Source organism: Osmerus mordax, chromosome 11, assembly GCF_038355195.1.
Source record: "Osmerus mordax isolate fOsmMor3 chromosome 11, fOsmMor3.pri, whole genome shotgun sequence".
NCBI lineage: Eukaryota > Metazoa > Chordata > Actinopteri > Osmeriformes > Osmeridae > Osmerus > Osmerus mordax.
In genome coordinates this window covers 18,324,516-18,343,538 of record NC_090060.1, presented here as the reverse complement: position 1 = coordinate 18,343,538, position 19,023 = coordinate 18,324,516, and the positions used below count along the sequence as shown (strand labels likewise).

Below are 19,023 nucleotides of genomic sequence, written 5' to 3'. Positions count from 1 at the left end.
CTTTTCACATCCAACCAATACATCTAAAGATTTGACATTTAAATTAAATGAAGGTGAGGATGTTGGTGCATTTAATTTGAGGTACGCTAACACACACGTTCACACACACACACACACACTTGTCAGGTGGTCTGAGTGTGTGTGTGTCCCCAGGTATCCAGCAGAGCATCGAGCAGGAAGAGGGTCAGAGCCAATCTTCTGCACACCTGAGGATACGCAAGACACAGGTGAGGGAGGGGGGGGGGGAGGAGGGGGGGAGGGGAGAGGGGTAGTGGGGGGTGAGGGAGGGAGGGAGAGGGGGTAGTGGGGGGTGAGGAAGGGAGGGAGGGAGGGAGGGAGAGGGGTAGTGGGGTGGTGAGGAAGGGAGGGAGAGAGGGATGGAGGGAGGGAGGGAGGGAGAGGGGTTAGTGGGGGGTGAAGGAGGGAGGGAGAGGGGTAGTGGGGGGTGAGGAAGGGAGGGAGGGGGGTGGGGGGTGAGGGAGAGAGGGATAAAAAGTGTAAGAAGAGAGATATAATGACATACTTCATTCCTCCATCCTTCTCTCGTCTCTCTCATCATGACATCTTTATTTTACTGTGTAGACAGGAAGTGATGTCCTGCTGAAGTGGGTCTGTGTGTGTCCCTGCAGCACTCCACGCTGTCTCGGAAGTTTGTGGAGGTGATGTCAGAGTACACCGCCACACAGTCTGACTACCGGGAGCGCTGCAAGGGACGCATCCTGAGACAGCTGGAGATCAGTGGAGTCTGAGGGAGGAGGGGGGGAGGGAGGGAGGGAGGGAGGGGTGGGGAGGGGAGGGGGAGGGGAGGGGAGGGGAGGGGAGGGGTGGGGGAGTGAGTGAGTGAGTGAGTGAGTGAGTGAGTGAGTGAGTGAGTGAGTGAGGGAGGGAGGGAGTGAGGGAGGGGATGGGGGGAGGGAGGGATGGGGGGAGGGGGGGAGGGAGGGGGGGGAGGGAGGGGGGGAGGGAGGGAGGGGGGGGAGGGGAGGGAGGGAGGGAGGGAGGGAGGAGGGAGGGAGGGAGGGAGGGAGGGAGGGAGGGAGGGAGGGAGGAGGAGGGGGGAGGAAGGGGGAGGGGAGGGAGGGAGAGGGGGAAGAGGGAGAGGGAGGAGGGGGAAGAGGGAGAGGGAGAGGGAGGGAGCTCCTGACACTAGTTGATGGATCTCCACAGACCAGTGGAGGATGAGTTTACACACAATATCAGTAATGTTTCTGCCAGTGTGTGTTGGACAACATTAATGGGATGCATTTACATAGTGAACACATACTCTGTGTGTGCCATCAGTGCTTCTGATTGTGTGTGTGTGTGTGTGTGTGTGTGCATGTGTGTGTAGCCGGGAGGAACACCACCAACGAGGAGTTAGAGAGCATGTTGGAGAGCAACAACCCAGCGATCTTCACCTCAGGAGTGAGTTACACTCTCATCCTCCCCTCTCTCTCTCTCTCTCTCTCTCTCTCTCTCTCTCTCTCTCTCTCTCTCTCTCTCTCTCTCCCTTGTCCTACTCTTTCTCTCTTTGTAACTTTCTTCCTCCTCCCTCTTGCTGGTCTCCCTCCCCCCTCCCCCCCCTCCCTCCTCAGATTGTAATGGACTCCCTCTGGGAGCAGGCTCTCAGTGAGATAGAGACGAGGCACACAGAGATCATCAAGCTGGAGAGCAGCATCAGGGAGCTGCACGACATGTTCCTAGACATGGCCATGCTGGTGGAGAACCAGGTGACTGTCTGAGTGTGTGTGTGTCTGTGTGTTAAAGTGTGTGTGTATGTGTGTGTGGTAATGCGAAGCCCTGATTTCTACAGGGGGTATAATGATTGCAGCTGACTAAATAATGAATCAATCTGAGCTTCCTTCATTAACAGCATAGAACACAGTGTGTGTGTAGTGTGTGTGAGGTGTGTGTGTGTGACGGTGTGTGTGTGTGTCTAGGGGGCGCTGGTGGACAGCATAGAGCGCAGTGTTTTGGGTGCGCAGGACTATGTGGAGCAGGCCAGGGAGAACACCAGCGCTGCCACCAAGATACAGAAAGGCAGCAAGCGGGTGAGACACTAACACACATGCCTCTCTCTTCCCTTCCTTCCTTCCTTCCTCTGTGTTTCCTTCATCCTTCCTCCCCCATCGGCCCCTCCGTGTCGCGCCCCTCCCCATGCCCCCCTCCAACCCCCACCTGCCCCCTCCCCATGCACCCTCCACCCCCCACCTGCCCCCTCCCCATGCACCCTCCACCCCCCACCTGCCCCCTCCCCATGCACCCTCCACCCCCCACCTGCCCCCTCCCCATGCACCCTCCACCCCCCACCTGCCCCCTCCCCATGCACCCTCCACCCCCCACCTGCCCCCTCCCCCCCAGGGGGAGATGATAGACCGTGTAGAATATAATGTGGAGCACTCTGTGGACTATGTGGAGAGGGCTGTGTCTGACACCAAGAAGGCTGTCAAATACCAGAGTAAGGCCAGGAGGGTGAGTCTCTCTCACACACACATGAACACACACACACATGAACTCACACACATGAACACACACACATGAACACACACCTGTGCTGCAGGTGAGGTGATGAATGTGAAGCATGCTGTAGTGGCCTGTGTTTCTGGTGTCTGTCAGCAGAAACATCAGGATGTTTGGTGGAGCAACTCTGACACCTTTTGGTAGATAGTTGCGTTGCCACGGGAATGTCCCAGTTCTACTGTATCCGAGGAGTTACCGTTACCAAGGCGTCTGTCCAGGAAGCCTGTAATCATGGAGGTTTCTGGAAGGATTGACCACCCTTTTATTCAGTCTGTTCCTGTTCCTCCACTGCTAGGATCTCTCTTACTTATTCATTCTCTCTCTCTCTCTCTCTCCCTCTCCCTCTCTCTCTCTCTCTCTCTCTCTGTCTCTCTCTCTACCTCTCTCCCTCTCTCTTTCTCTCTCTCTTTCTCTCTCTCTCTCTCTCTTTTTCTCCCTTTCTTTCCTTCTCTCTCCCTCCCACTCAGACATTCATTCACCCCCTCCTTCCTTCTTCCCCTCTCCCCATCCCCTCATCAGAAGATGATCCTGATCGTGGTGTGCATCTTCATCTCCCTGATCCTCATCATCTCCCTGGCTGTGGGGCTCAGTTAGGTGCCCTGACACCTCCAGGCCTCCAGGGGGCCCCACCACAGATGAGGCCCAGTCTGAGGGGAGTCCTGCCTGATCTACCACTGAGCTATACATCTCCTTAGTAGTGCATGTTGACAATACAGCAGAAGATCAAGGATCAACAGTGCATGGTTCTAACAGAATTGTGGTTGTCAGGATCAAGGAACAGCCTGTGTTTACCAGACACCTTCAAAGCTGCCACATAGACATGCCCTGCTCGGTTCTGACAGAGCTTGAGACTAGTTACTGGGAAATTGGATTTGTTGTGTTAGTGCTGCTGGTGTCACTCCTGTCAGGTGATTTGCATGTTTGTGGAATGCTGCATGCTGGCATTATGACACTTTTTACACATCAATATAAAGACTATAGATTAGAAGATATGTTTTTTATTTTATTTGTCATCTGCAACCAAACTGTATAATTCAAAGTAAAAGAGGATGTGTGGCATCGGAGACTGTAGTGAGCCAGCTCTGTCATAGATGCTGTGCAGTTTCTAACCGCTTGTTCTCTAACATGGGTTTCTCCTTCTTCTCATGCTGCCTGGGAACTCATGATCTCACTTCCTCTGCACTCATGATCTCACTTCCTTTGCAGAAGAAAATCCTGATCCTGATTTGCTGTGTGGTCTTAGTGGTTGTGATAGCTTCCACAGTGGGTGGGACCCTAGCCTGAAGCATGCTTAAAAAAAAAAAGACTAAATGTTAATGCTTATAGCAAACTAGATCTTTCTACATCAAACACATCTGTAATCATACACACACACATCCACACAGTCATGCGCTCACACATACACACGCGAAACACATCTGTACATGTACACACACACAAAAACATCAACACGTTTATTATTTCTTGTGAATTCCAGTTTCCTGTGCAACCTGTTTTTAGTGCATTGTTGTAGGAGAGACTCTACTGTGTTAAACAGTCTTACAGTGTTCAGGACCATCTGTCTGGATACGGCTGTGATGTCTCTAAATGCTCGGTGCAACAATGTATTTCTCTGAATCAGGAGCGCAGGTTTGTTTTCTAATGTGGGTGGGACAGCTTTTTTAAATAACTGAGGCCGTTATTTACTGTCTTTAAAAGTGAGTGGGACAGATTGGACCTTTTCAAGAAGTTGGAGTTGAGTTTTTTGGAAGAGATTAGTATCCAGTTCCTTCAGCCATACATGGCCTTTCAGGAGTTTCCCCTTTTCTCAGGACCATGTCGAAGATTTCCCGGGCCTTGTCTCTCTTCATGGGAAACTTCTCCAGCACCTCCTCTCTCTCGCCAGCGTGAAGCGTTCTCCTCTCCAGAAGTTCATCAGTAGCTCTTTCAGAAGGACTTCCGCCATTCCCTGAGTGAACGTTCTGCGTAGCTTGGCTTCTTGTCTCGCGCCAGGTTAGACAGAGATGCGTAGCTTGGCTTCTTGTCTCACGCCAGGTTAGACAGAGATGCGTAGCTTGGCTTCTTGTCTCGCGCCAGGTTAGACAGAAGACAGATATATTAAATGTTCGATTTAGAGATAGATGTTGTATTTCTCACACGTTTCTTTAGAGGTACATTAAAAGGGTAACTAACCCACAGGATTTTTTGCACCTTTGATAATGACGATGGGTAAATCTACATAACCAATTGGCGAAAGAACTTTAATAAGTTATGCACTATAACTTTAAATAATGTGCCTGAGTGTGTGTGTGTGTGTGTGTGCCTGAGTGTGTGTCTGCATGTGTGTGTGTCTGCATGTGTGTGTGTGTGCCTGAGTGTGTGTCTGCATGTGTGTGTGTCTGCATGTGTGTGTCTGCATGTGTTTGTGTGCCCACAACTTTGGGGGGGCATGAGTGCCTGTACATAATGACTTGTTTTATGAAAGTGTTGACAATGTAGCTGAAGGTAAGCTTTAATCACTGAGCATGCTGTGTGCTGTCAAGATGGCTGCCTCCATTGGTCTGGTTGTCCTGGTCTGGGACTCTGGTTCCAGTATTTAATGTCTCTATAACACCCCGTTGTGAGCTTTAAGAAACAGTGTGTCTTACTGGGCTATTTATTGTGTTTGGACACATGATTGTACATGAGAAAACTTGGCCCATGATCATGTTTGCTGAATGTGATGACTGAAAGCAGAACACAACCACGCTGCCGGGAACTGAGCTGTCACGTTTGTGATGCGATATTTTTGTTGGTTCCTTTAAGTTTTTTTTAAATCACATTCCGTGGGATTTACTCATAAAAATCAATAGTCCAAAATGTTCTCGTAACTTTCTCTCAGTAGTTTTTCTAAATACATAAATGAATAATAGTTATACTATTATTGTTATTACTTTCGTTCTTAGTTGCGTTAGTCTCCCGGGAGTATGGCAGTGTGCACTCATGATTCTATGGAACATAAATTTTGTAGCCTAGCCTACGTGTCATATTTGCTCATGGAGACTCTGTATTAGAATGTTCTCAGAAGCCTGGTGGATACACCGGAATTACAGGTTAGAAACACAAAGCATGTATTTCATAACACGCCCCCGCCATTTTTTTGAAGAGATTACGATCCAGTTCTTTCAGCAGACCATACATCGCCTTGCAGGAGTTTCCCCTAATCTCAGGACCATGTTGAAGATTTCCCGGGCCTTGTTTCTACATAACCAATTGGCGAAAGAACTGTCCACTTTATTGACACTCTTCAAAAATCCCACAGTCACCTGTATAGATTAACCTAGGGGTATTGCCAGCAAGCACAAACTTGAAAAATAACTTATACACCACTCATTTATTTCAAAGTTGTTAACCACTAGGAGCAAAACAAAACAGGTTTACGCATACGGTATATGCAGACAGGTTATGTCTGCATATACAGTACACTGTATGTTAAAAAATATGATATATCCCTTTTACCAGGTCATTACCAGATTCATTATAAAACTGACCACATTCACTTGAGGTTTGGTAAAGAAGCTGAGAAGCTTTGAAAGAAAAGGTCATGTGACATTCTGACATATCATCATCTGTGATGATGCTATGTCTTACAAAGCACAACATAGTGCCCCTTTATGCTGGCTACATCTGGTCTGAAGCATAGGATGCTGGATACTAAAGAGCATAAAAGCAGGAATTAAAGAAGACAGAGAATTAAAGTACATGTTGCCCATTATCACCTTGCATGAGTAAAGTACTGTAAATGTAAAAATCACTAAATGTAAATATATTGTTCCATAATAAAGGAAAATCCCATTGTTGTACATGTTCTGCATTAAAGGTATATATAATGTATCTAAAATACATTTAAGTGTGAGTGTCATTGTGAGATTATAACTGAGTGGTAAAACTTTGGACTGCAGATCAAGAGGTCACAGGTTCAAATCCCCCCGTGACTGTGATGCGCTGTCAGAGGCCTGGGAACAGGTAGAATTCCTTCACCAGAGTGCATCTATCGATGGAGGGCATCTGACATTTACCATGTTCTTTTGCTTCAAATCGTCTCATAACCTTCAGGATTAAAACAGGAAGACATTAGGTTAGAGGTAAAACTGCCACCGATGTTAAATGTTCATTAAAACAGATCTGGACAATGCCTTACATGAAGGTTACATTAACAACCATGTAGCCACATAGCAACACTTTATGTGAAAGTTCATAGCAACACCCGTAGTAAGAACACTGTAGTTGCATAGGAACTGCTGTGTAATTAAATGGTATTAAATGTTAGTATAGTGGTAACAGTCACATCACAAAAGGTTAACTAGAGAACCGTACTGAGGGGAATTCATTCCTTTCAAGTTTTATTGTCAGGTGCAAAGAACAACACAAGGTCAGACTGAAATTCTTGGGACAAGACAACGCAAGCAACCTAGCATAACATAACATATAAGTACTAAGAACATAAATTCCTGAAGTCGATCGCTCTATCCAGTCACCACTCCAACCACTTTGGGGGGTGGAGAGATAAACAATCTAGGCCCACTGTTTACACAGTTCCCTGCTTCCCTGCTCTCACTCTCTCACTCTCTTGCCTGACATGGGAAAGCTCAGGCGTACGTGTGGGTTTAAGACAAAGCAGACGTCCCATGGAGAAGATGTTAGACTAGGAGAAGATGTTAGACTAGGAGGTGTTAGACTAGGAGAAGATGTTAGACTAGGAGAAGGTGTTAGACTAGGAGAAGGTGTTAGACTAGGAGAAGGTGTTAGACTAGGAGAAGATGTTAGACTAGGAGAATATGTTAGACTAGGAGAAGATGTTAGACTAGGAGAAGGTGTTAGACTAGGAGAAGGTGTTAGACTAGGAGAAGATGTTAGACTAGGAGAAGGTGTTAGACTAGGAGAAGGTGTTAGACTAGGAGAAGGTGCGACCCGATATTCTGTGTGGACAGGATCTGTTTCCTGTTGGTCACTAGCTGTCTGAGTTTTCTCTCATTTCCTGAAACCAGATGTTTTATGTTTGTATTTCCAGCCCTGTGAAAACGGGTGCTTGTTTCAGTCGGGAATCAAATGCGGAGCTAGGCACTGACTTCAAACGCTCCCATGTTTGATCCGATCTGCAGATGTTTTGTGTGTATTGTCTAATGTTTGAGTGTTATAGACGATTGATTCCCAGAACTTCCACCATGATACTTACCCTGGTGAACAATTCAGAGATGTGTTTATCACAGGCGTACGTGTTGAAAGTCTCCACGATATACTGGATCATTAAGGAGCCCTTTTCCTTGTGTCTGAAGGACACGGTATCTGAGGACCACGGAAGACAGAGCAGACCGACTTACTTCCTGCCTGCAGAACTGTAAAGGCATTACTGGTTAAATAGTCTGCAGAGAGGAACTAGAAACATGAAGAAGGAGGTGTGGACCTGGGGTGCTGGACAAGATGGAGATGAAATCCTTTTCTTTGTGTTCCTTAATAGAGTCCTCCTCCAGGTCATGACCAGACACAGGCACCGTGTCTGAGACCATCACAGAGCCCTCTTTCTCTGGAAGATTGTAAAAAACATTTTCAGAGTGGGCTGTTTTAAGGGGACAAGATAAGTCAAGCCATCGTGCAACTGTGGCCATGTAGATCAGTATACAATCACAGTGACACAGTTTGTGTTGAGGAATGACCAGACTAACGCACCAATTACACTTCTTGGGTTTCTAGTTCAAGTAATGCAAATAATCACGGCCAAGGCAAGAGGGAATACAGACCTTTCCTTGACTGATCACTAAAATACTGTTAGAACTATGCACTTCAGATCCTTGATTTTCTACTGTGCTTTCTACATGCAATATTCATATGTTGCTTAAGATGAAAGCGTGTGAGAAGTGACAGCGTGAGACGAGGCGACACCAACCTCCTCGACAGGCCTGGATGATGATGACCTTGGGTTTGTTCCGCAGGTCTTTGCAGTGCTTCGTGTTCAGGTGTGTGAAAATGTTGTCGACAGGAAACACGTCTGGTTGACCCGCATCCTCGTCATGGTTGACCCCCAGGATCTGCCCCAGCTTCCCGTGGGACATGATGACCACGAAGGTGCTGTCTGCTGTGGTGTGCTCCATGCGCTGGGAGAACTTCCTGACCGCATCGTCCATTTGCTGCGGGGAGCACACACCCTGGAGCTCACTACACACACCCTGGAGCTCACTACACACCCTGGTGCTCACTACACACACCCTGGTGCTCACTACACACCCTGGAGCTCACTACACACACCCTGGAGCTCACTACACACACCCTGGAGCTCACTACACACCCTGGAGCTCACTACACACACCCTGGAGCTCACTACACACACCCTGGAGCTCACTACACACCCTGGAGCTCACTACACACCCTGGAGCTCACTACACACCCTGGAGCTCACTACACACCCTGGAGCTCACTACACACCCTGGAGCTCACTACACACACCCTGGAGCTCACTACACACACCCTGGAGCTCACTACACACACCCTGGAGCTCACTACACACACCCTGGAGCTCACTACACACCCTGGTGCTCACTACACACCCTGGAGCTCACTACACACACCCTGGAGCTCACTACACACCCTGGAGCTCACTACACACCCTGGAGCTCACTACACACACCCTGGAGCTCACTACACACACCCTGGAGCTCACTACACACCCTGGAGCTCACTACACACACCCTGGAGCTCACTACACACACCCTGGAGCTCTACACACCCTGGAGCTTACCACAGTACCTGGCCTGAGAGGTTCCTGAGCTTGACCACCTGGTAGCCCAGCCCTCGGAGCAGGACCTCCATGTTCTCCTCGTCCCTCTCAGCACCGCGCCTCAGCAGGTCCTCAGCTGCAAACTTGATGTTGGTGATGAGCAGAGCCAGGCGAGTGCAATCACGCGGGTCCTTATGGTATATCTGACAGAACACAGCAACGCTTTCAGATGACGGACCACTGATGTGACCAACGACATCATGGAAAGTATTATTACATATTCCGTTTAAGACTACACTGACCATTGGTAAAAGGTTAAAAGGTAGTAGATAAGGTAAATTATATACAACACATTTCTAACAGTATTTCTACAAGTCTGATTTGTAGTTTAAAGTTCTGCAAAGTAAGTTTTGTGTAACCATACATAACAGTTACACAAAATCTCCTAACTAAAGAGACTTGTCTACTTGAAAAGATACTGCATTTATTTAGACAAGATGTTCAACCCAGTCATCTACGATACTGGTGAGTCATGTTCCAACCTCTTTGCTCTGAAGTATGTCAGCTTTGAACTTCTCCAAGCTGGGAATTAGGACAGACGACAGTGGGCGAGCCTGAGGCTGGGGCTGAGGCTGGGACTGAGGCTGGGCCTGAGGCTGGGCCTGGGGCTGAGGCTGAGGCTGGGCCTGAGGCTGGGGCTGGGGCTGGGGCTTAGGCTGGGGCGCTGAGTGGAAAACACAAAGTTTTGTGTTTGTGTTGTGCACGTACCAAATGTACAGATTTCAGACAGAATTTCGGGAATGGGAAAATATTCGATTAAATATGCCTATTGAGTTTGGAAGTTTGCTTAACTCACCCGGTTGGACTTGAGACAAACCCAGTTCAGCTTGTAGGAGTTCATCTCTACCACATATAAAATCTATCATTTGGTTGCTGGCATGATCTCCTTTTTTCCTGACTATGTCGATAAGGCAGCGCGCCTGGTCCCGCCTTCCACAATTGTCTTCCAGTATCTCCTCAGATTCTCCCTGGTTCAACGCCCTGGCCTCCAGAAGGTCATCCAGGAGACTTCTGGTTAAAGCCTTGGACACTTTTTCTATGAACTTGGTTCGAACCCTGCTAAGCTCCGCTGGAAAAGACGATGTTCATACTAAATATAGAATCTTAATACGGAAGTAGGTAGCCTACTTTTTGGCCATGCAAAGGATAACTATTCGTCCAATTTGTATATCGATGCTCTTTTTTATACGATACCATTTTTCTACCCATTTACTTTTCTATTGTCAACACAGTCTCGGCTATAATGGGCTGTTCTCTGAAGTCATTGCCTAGGTCTTATGTAGGCTACACCACCGGTTAACGAAGGCTACACGTTTTCATGCCCAACCAATTGCTGTTCCAGTGTTTCAGATCATAGCATACATCGAAATGTACAAAATACAGGCTTACCTGCCATTTTCTAGACCTGTTTTATCACGTAGGTTGTTATGCACATGTCACAAATGTCACAAGTCTTCTTACGATTCTTCCTTCATACGGAGCCTTTCTGACTTCCTATATCACACATAGGATTGGTCCATTAGCGAGAGGTATTTTATGGAATTTAATCTTTGGACTCTTTGACAAGGTGTCATAAAATGTTTAGGCTACACTCAATATGTAATATGCCATTCTTATTTTTTTTTAATTTAGTTTAGCCTACATTTTATTTCGGCAAACGATTTCATCTGAAGTGACAGCCAATAGGCCTACGAGTACATTTAGAAAGTGGGGCAGCAAATCAAGAATCAGAAGTGAGAAGTTCGAATCCTATTTCAGTGTTCTGAGTCAAGGAACGGTCTGTAGATGTAACCTACCCGGTGACTGCCTACTGTTGCGTCTCTAAGTAGCCTACCGGGTGAGAGCAGGAAAGAGTCGACTAAATAAACGAGACATGTTGTCCGAATTACTGTTGGATATCTAATTTAAAAACCAACTTTACCACAATGGCACGCGGCAAAATATCCACGCCTCGGATAAGGCGCGGTGCAACAAGACCATTTCAAATAGGCTATAAACATTTCATAGAGAACTGCTAGGTAAACCAAACCAGACGCTGTATTCAGAGTTGAGTAAAAACATACTTGCAGTTCTTCACATAGACTAACGGATATTTGTTGATATTATTATTATACATACTTTCGTTCTTAGTTGTATTAGTCTCCGGGGAGTATGGCAGTGCACTCATGATTCTATGGAACAGAAGTTTTGTAGCCTAGCCTACGTGTCATATCTGCTCATGGAGACTCTGTATTAGAATGTTCTCAGAAGCCTGGCGAATACAGTGATGTAAACACAAGACGGGTCTTTTTCATAATAACACCATGGAACCTAGAATTTATAGTTAATTGGGTGTGCTTTGCCTTCGGCAAGGGCACAACCTTTGTTCTCTCACATATATATTTATTGGGTGTGCTTTGCCTTCGGCAAGGGCACAACCTTTGTTCTCTCACATATTTATTATTATTTATTGTTGCCCCCCTAAATCTTCGTCAATATTTGGCCTACATAGACAACCTAGGTGTCAAAAGTTTCGTATTGGTAGCGATTGAGACGCTTGTATTTTTATTTACGTTCCGTTGCATGGTTTAGGCTCAAGATAAGTTTTTGTGGCGAAAAGTGAAGCTAATGGTGGCTAATTTGCTAGCCAGTCACTGACGTTACTAACGTCACTTCGTCACTAACGTCACGAAAACACGCGTGACTACCTGTAGCAGAACTTTCGTTTCGCATCTGTTAACTTGGGGGATAGCTAGGCTAACTATAGCTTTACTGCAAGGCAGCTGCAGAAACGCCACAAGCAAAGAGGCCAGGGTGACTATTTACTCATTTTACTTTGTGATGTGAAACACAATTGTGAAATGTAATGCACAATATTAGCTGATATTATTAAGGAAGTAGGCCCACATCTACTTTCGGAAACGGTAGTCTACTATTTCACTGAAGCATTAGCATGACATTAGCCTCTGTTGCCCGGGCAACACATACTACAGTGGTCTATGATGCATCTGTTTGCAATCATTAAAATAAACATTCCTCACAAATACATTTTCGTTGAAATTATCTTTACCTGTGGTTTCAAACCAGTGTTGCTCACTGCAACGCTGTACTGTAGCCTACGCGAGACACATGACAAAAACATCTACACAGCTGTTTAGGAAGTCAAACGGCGACAGAACATGTTCGGCACTCCCCTTACTTATATCAAACGTCTTTCAATAGGTGAAACTATCTAACTACTAACCTGAACTTCATTGCCACAGCCTAAACTTTGCCAATCTGTTCATGAAAATAATTAATTTCAGCCTAAACCGTACAACGGAACGTTAAATCCAATTCAACCAACGCAATCGCTACCAAGACGAACACAGCAGTAGTCTAGTACTGTACCGTAGTAGTAGAATTTACCGGGGCAGCTTCTCCACACAGGGCTATATCGCATTTTGCGTTGTTACTGACAATGATCGCTACCAGCGAGCTTTTTATGAATGAGCGATTTTCCACTAAATAAATGTCAAGCTTATTTACGTTTTGGGGGGCCTATTTTCAGTTAGCATGGTACTGTTTGATCCGCGATTCCATCTTCTACTGCCGGTAACGTCGTAGAATAATCTTCAAAGGGGGTTCTTTATTAATGAATGAATGCAATGAGTAGACTAAATGCATGAAAATATCACGAGAAGGGAACAACTTAAAAGGACGTTTAAGTCATAGAGATTAGGTCAATTTTTACACCGGTCTGCCAAATGTATTCGTTTTTATTCAACGATGAGGCTGCCTCTTGCAGGGGAAATGAGAAGACATCTATTTCATTCTACACTTAACTCGTATTTTCAGTTGTAAATGAGCAGCAAAAAAAATGCTTTTAAATCTATGTTATCTTTATAAATAATAAGTATGCATTTTTATATAAAATACAGAAATATCAGTTGTAAAAATGTCATTAAAAAACGGACCCCTGTGCAACCGACGCAAGCAAGCACACCCTACAATTTCCCCAGAAATTGTACCCTCTCACTCTTACATAATACTATCTGGCGGTTTAGTTGGGTGTAGTAGAGTCAGTGGGGCGGTTGAAGGAGCTCTTGAATTGTAAGATCACAGATCACAACACGGAAGTAAGTTTCACACCAGCCAACTACGTCAACAAACTCACTGACAGGCTGGCTGGACGACCTAGCTAGCAGGTTAGCTTTCCAATGACGGTGTGTGAGAGGACATCCTTACAACGCAAATACAAAACATCTAAGCAAGCTTTAGCTTGTTTGTGAAAGGTAAGCGGAGTTTTAACGCGATGTTTGTCATATTTGGCGACGTGTTGAGCCTGTACGCTATGACGCTAGCCTGATCGACACTAGTTAGCTAAACCAGATAGCTGGCTAGGTAAGTAGAGTAAGGCCTTGTCACCAGACAAGTGTCATCTAATCATGTTTCTAACGTGAGATAATATGCTAGTGTAATTTTTTAGCCAGTTATATCTAACTAGATGTGTGTAACAAACTACAGTTAGCGTTATCTTATTTACACAGCTAGCTACACTAGTCTACAGTAGTTGTCTGAGAAGCCATGTTTAGTTGAGGGTTACATAGTGCATAGCAAGCTTGGAAGCCTTTCGGGCTATACCTCTGTTAGGGTTAGCTAGGTATGTTTGCAGTACCCTGGATGGTTGTATTTGGTAGATTAGGACAAAGGCTTTTGTGTGATAGTTTGTCCCTGAGAAGTGGAGAGACGCTGCTCATCTTCTGCGACAAATCAATATCTCACAGATCACGTGCCTCCCACGGCCAGTGTTCTTGGACAGATAATTCACCTTGCTGTCGTAGTTAGATTCCATATTTAGATCTGTGTCAGTCTGTCCCTATGACAAGGCACTTGTATAAGAATCTACGGTTACAATCATGGGGGCCATTATTATGACTATTCCACTCCAGACATCAGATCGTAGTCTATATAACAATACTATCGTATCAAAGCGACCTACGGGGGGATTCAAGCCTGCGACTTCTTGGTCTTTCTCTTACCCCAGAGCTACAACCACCCCTGTACCCACATCCCATAATATCTCTTCACCATGTGGTCAACAGCATTCCCAGCCGAGCGGCCTGAGGCCAGGCAGCCTGTCGCCAGGGGAGATGAGCACGCGGTCAGAACGCAGAGGCATCCACGTGGACCAGTCGGACCTGCTGTGTAGTAAGGGATGCGGTTTCTACGGCAACACGGCCTGGCATGGGCTGTGCTCCAAGTGCTGGAGGGAGGAGTATCAACAGTCCAGGCAGACCCAGATCCAGGAGGACTGGGCACTGGCTGAACGGTGTGTGTGTCTATGCAGGCCTACCTGCCAGTGTGTGTTTGCATGTGTGTTTGTGTGTATGTATCTCTCTGTCTGTACTCTCTGTACATGTATGTGTTTATCTCTGCATGTGAATGTGTGTGTCTGTGTGTGTGTGTTACCTAGTTGTGACAGCAACATGCTCCTCCTCCAGGCTGCAGAGGGAGGAGGAGACGGCGTACGCAAGCAGCCAGCAGGGGGCACTGTCTCAGCCAGCCGGCGGCAGCGCCCCCTTCAGCAGGTTCCAGGAGAGGAAGACCAAGGAGAGGTCAAGCAAGGTCAACACTGTCACCAAGTTCTTCACTTCCTCAGCTAAAACACCTCAGAAGAAGAACAAGGGTACTGAGGATCCAAATATAAGCTAATACTGTCACACCAAGAAACTACATGTTTTTGTTAAGAGGTTTTTGAATCCACGGTGACATACACAGGGGGGATTTGAACCAGCTTCTCTCTCTGACCCTCTGACCTCTGTGTGACCTTTGACCTTCCCAGAGCCAGGGTCAGGAGAGGTCCAATCCGGTGCCAGCCCCTCCCCTGGCCGCCAGCCACGCCCGGATACGGACCACGCCACCAGACACTTCATCGACTTCCTGAAGACTCTGAAACCTGGCAGGGAGATCTTCAAACAGTGCAGGTCCTTCACTGAGACCATGGTCTACAAGAGGGTCAGTCACCGAAGGGGGGAGGGTGGAGGGGGGGCGGGGTGTGTGTGTGTGAGAGTGAATTAGTGTGTGAAAGAGAGTTTGTGTGTGAGAGTGTGTGTGTGAGAGTGAATAAGTGTGTGAGAAAGAGAGAGAGTTTGTGTGTGTGTGTGTGTGTGTGTATGTGTGGTGAGACTAATCCTAAACGTGGGTCTCTAGGACCTGGGAGCTGAGGAGCTGTCGGAGTGTGTCCAGGACTTCTACCAGAGCCTCTCTGATCGTCTGCACACCCACTTCAAAGGTAGCCTCCCAGGTCCTAGAGCCCGCTTCTAAAGTCCCCTTCTCTTCACCGTGTGTGAGTGTGATAGCTGGAGAGGGGGAGAGAGAGAGAGATGATGTTTAGCGTGTGTATGTTCTGACTCCAAGCTTCTGGAGAGAGTGTGTGTGTGAGAGCTGAGCTGTGTGTTGTGCTGCAGGCTCGTCAGAGCGGGTGGAGTGTGTGATGGATGAAGTGGAGCGCTACATGATGACACGTCTCTACGAGGAAGTCTTCTGTCCTGAGAACACTGACGACGAGAAGAAAGACCTGGACACCCAGAAGAGGATCAGGTGGGAGCACACTCACACACACACACACAGACTCACACACACACATACGGACGCATACACACACTCTCACACAGGGACTCACACACACACGGACGCTGTCATAGAATGTTAGGACATATTTACTAGTCAAATTACACAATACCGCTAGAATTTTCTGTGACAACGCTTACACACACTCACACACAGACACACACACACACACACTCACACACAGGGACTCACACACGGACACACACACACGGACACACACACACTCACACACGCGATGCAGGAGTCATGCCAGTACTAGTAAAGAGATGATTGTGTTGTGATGACGTGTTGTGTGGGCCTGGTTCTGTCAGAGCCCTGCACTGGGTGACCCTGGACATGCTGTGTGTCCCAGTGGACCAGGACATCCCGGAGGTGTCTGACAACGTGGTCAAAGCCATCACAGGTGACATGCTGCCAGTTCACCAGTAAACATGACAGATACACCTTATAGATTTACCTAGTTCTGGGCTAAGCTAACACAGAAGCACTTCTGGGTTGGATAAGCCAACTGCTAGAGTAGCCTGGCTAAGCTAACGACTGGGCTAGCCTGGCTAAGCTAACGACTGGGCTAGCCTGGCTAAGCTAAAGGCTGGGCTAGCCTGGCTAAGCTAAAGGCTGGGCTAGCCTGGCTAAGCTAAAGGCTGGGCTAGCCTGGCTAAGCTAAAGGCTGGCCTAGCCTGCCTAAGCTACCTGCATCATGGTTGAAGTGGCGTGTTGTGGAGGGTATAACCTTCCTGCCTGCCTCCCCAGACATGATAGAGATGGACTCGAGGCGCGTTCCCCGGGACAAGCTGAGCTGCATCACGCGCTGCAGCAAACACATCTTCAGCGCCATCAAGACCACCAAGAAGGAGGCGGCCTCCGCAGACGACTTCCTCCCCACCCTCATCTACGTGGTGCTGAAGGCCAACCCCCCGCGCCTGCAATCCAACATCCAGTACATCACCCGCTACTGCAACCCAAGCAGACTGATGACCGGGGAGGACGGATACTACTTTACTAACCTGGTGAGACTGGTTAGATATACTACTGCACTAACCTGGTGAGACTGGTTAGATATACTACTGCACTAACCTGGTGAGACTGGTTAGATATACTACTGCACTAACCTGGTGAGACTGGGCTAGCTGGGAAACACATAGAGGATTGGACCAACACACATTCATCTCACACCATTTATACTTTTTTGTCCCCTCTCTCTCCCTCCCCCCCTCCCTCCCCTCCTCTCCCCCCTCCCTCTCCTCAACAGTGCTGTGCAGTGGCCTTCATAGAGAAGCTTGATGCTCAGTCTCTGAACCTGAGCCCTGAGGAGTTCGACCTCCACATGTCAGGCCAGGCCTCCCCCCAGCGCCCCCCCGGCCCCCCGGCCTCCTCCTCCCTCAGCCAGGTGCGGGAGCGTCTGGACCTGCTGTCGGGGCTGGGGGTGAGGCAGGAGCGCGTCATGGAGGGGGCACGCCGCCTGGAGAGCGATCTGATCGACTGGACTGACGCCGTGGAGCACACAGTGCAGGGAACCCTGGAGAGGCTGGACTCCCCCCTCCCTCCCCCCTCCTCCTCTGCCATCGACTCTGATAACGTTGAGGGTGACCTCCTGCCCCCGCCCCTCTTGCCTCAGGTGTTTGCAGGCTGACCTCTGACCTCCATAGCCCTTAGAGACTGAATCCTCTGTGCACACACAACCCCCCACCCTTCTAGCCACACTACCCCCCACCCCCTTAGATAAATATTATAACCCCCTCTAGCACCCCCCCCCCCCCCCCCCCCCCCAGTTACCCCAAGTTGCACGCGCATGTCCTGATTTTTAGAACATTTGGCACATGTCACATGACACTGCCGACAGGAAGAAGGCGGGGCTTTCCAAAGTTTGGGCTTTATTGTGTTTTGACTTCCTGATGCACCTGGAGACTGGTTGGGCTGGGACTTCCTGATGCACCTGGAGACTGTCTGGGTTGGGATTGATGGAGCTCTGCTAACTTTGACCCCCATTTATTATGAATCTTAATGTTTGTTTGTATTAAATATTCCCTCTAGTACGCTCCAGCGGGTTCAGTTAAATAATGTTACTACCTAAAGCTTTGAAATGTAACCAGCACTTTGAGATTTTCCTAACTTTAAAGTTGACTGTTATATTAGTGTTCTAACAAATTGAGGGTGTGTGTGAGAATGTGTGAGTGTGTGTGTGGCCTGCACAGTGTTGTAATGTGTCAGTAACAGAACATCAAGCCCTTCAACAGCAGAACAGGACAAGCAGCAATAAATCACAGCATAAAGGTGTTCTGAGTTTAGAGATGAAGACTGAGGTCCCCACCGTGTCTCATACCAACACAGGTGCTGGCTCAACCTCATTCTGCCAAAAAAAACAATAATCGGGTACCACGTTATACAATGATCAGGTATCTTTGGGTTGTTTCATGTTGAAGGAGTGAGAAACTTGATGCCGTGTAAATGTAACTTATTGTCAAGTTGTTTATGGATTCCAGAGGGTTTGTGAGCATTAAACAAACCAGACCCAGCATTGTCCTGCATTCTCCTTCCAGCTCCTGGTCCAGCACGGTAACCATGGGGATGGCATCTGCATAGTTCTGGAAGTCCTACACCTTGGGCGATAGGTAAAGCTCAGTGGATAGATGGTTTTGACTGCAGATGGAGAGATTGCAGGATCAGATCCTCCTGTCTTGAGCGTCCGCTGATGGAACACATTCTTGTTCTATTATGATATCCTGACGAGACTGAAGTGCTCAAACATTAACACGCTGTTTCTGCAGAACAGAAAATCAAACAAGGTTCCCCAGTAGCTCACCTAATAAGTGTCCTATCATTCAGGCAGAGGCCTCACAACAGAGGCCTGGGATTGATCTGGCCTTGACCCTTTGCTGCTTGTCTTCCCATCCCTCTCCCCCAGTCTTTCCTGTCACACTTCACTTACAAACTGCTAATAAAGCACAAAATATATATCTTATAGAAAGAAAAACAAGCCACATTTGGAAAACAGCACCTGGCAGACCCAGAGGTGGCTCTGCGTCTCCAGTCAGCACTTTACTGTGTTTAGGATTTCTGCAAGTTAGCAGAAGTTGAGAAGGAAGCCATTGTCCCTCGAGTGCAGGGCTGCCAGGAAGAGGAGAAAGAGCACAATATCTGGTCGT

At 47.6% G+C, this 19,023-nt stretch overlaps 3 protein-coding genes across 7 annotated transcripts in view; 2 read left to right on the top strand and 1 right to left on the bottom strand.

The window, feature by feature from the left end:
* Positions 1–3,783, top strand: part of stx1a (syntaxin 1A (brain)) — a 9,692-nt gene extending 5,909 nt beyond the window's left edge. The window contains exons 5-10 of the mRNA XM_067246096.1: positions 154–227; positions 630–738; positions 1,331–1,404; positions 1,575–1,709; positions 2,341–2,451; positions 3,706–3,783. Of these exons, the coding sequence (XP_067102197.1) occupies positions 154–227; positions 630–738; positions 1,331–1,404; positions 1,575–1,709; positions 2,341–2,451; positions 3,706–3,783 (581 nt within the window). The remainder of the gene's footprint in view (positions 1–153; positions 228–629; positions 739–1,330; positions 1,405–1,574; positions 1,710–2,340; positions 2,452–3,705) is intronic.
* A 2,049-nt stretch (positions 3,784–5,832) lies between these two features.
* On the bottom strand, positions 5,833–11,508 carry LOC136951503 (caspase a-like). 2 transcript variants are annotated; one of them, XM_067245940.1, is made up of 9 exons: positions 11,408–11,508; positions 10,679–10,783; positions 10,086–10,358; positions 9,772–9,953; positions 9,259–9,432; positions 8,402–8,642; positions 7,922–8,041; positions 7,694–7,803; positions 5,833–6,567 (listed from the first exon to the last, which is right to left on the bottom strand). In XM_067245940.1, exons 2-9 carry the CDS (start codon positions 10,683–10,685, stop codon positions 6,466–6,468), a joined length of 1,209 nt encoding a protein of 402 aa, XP_067102041.1. In that variant the 5' UTR covers positions 10,686–10,783; positions 11,408–11,508; the 3' UTR covers positions 5,833–6,465. The 2 variants fall into 2 exon arrangements, with proteins under 2 accessions (XP_067102041.1, XP_067102042.1); XM_067245941.1 differs by lacking the exon at positions 11,408–11,508 and having other exon boundaries at positions 9,772–9,927; positions 10,096–10,358; positions 10,679–10,814.
* rabgef1l (RAB guanine nucleotide exchange factor (GEF) 1, like) lies at positions 10,738–18,761 on the top strand. 4 transcript variants are annotated; one of them, XM_067245937.1, is made up of 9 exons: positions 10,738–10,818; positions 14,353–14,579; positions 14,752–14,936; positions 15,093–15,265; positions 15,461–15,542; positions 15,718–15,850; positions 16,192–16,283; positions 16,631–16,887; positions 17,130–18,760. In XM_067245937.1, the coding sequence occupies exons 2-9, from the start codon at positions 14,401–14,403 to the stop codon at positions 17,508–17,510; spliced, it is 1,482 nt and encodes a 493-aa protein (XP_067102038.1). In that variant the 5' UTR covers positions 10,738–10,818; positions 14,353–14,400; the 3' UTR covers positions 17,511–18,760. The 4 variants fall into 4 exon arrangements, with proteins under 4 accessions (XP_067102038.1, XP_067102037.1, XP_067102039.1 ...); XM_067245936.1 differs by lacking the exon at positions 10,738–10,818 and adding an exon at positions 13,400–13,542; XM_067245938.1 differs by lacking the exon at positions 10,738–10,818 and having other exon boundaries at positions 14,366–14,579; positions 14,724–14,936; positions 17,130–18,761.
* The last annotated feature ends 262 nt before the right edge of the window (positions 18,762–19,023 follow it).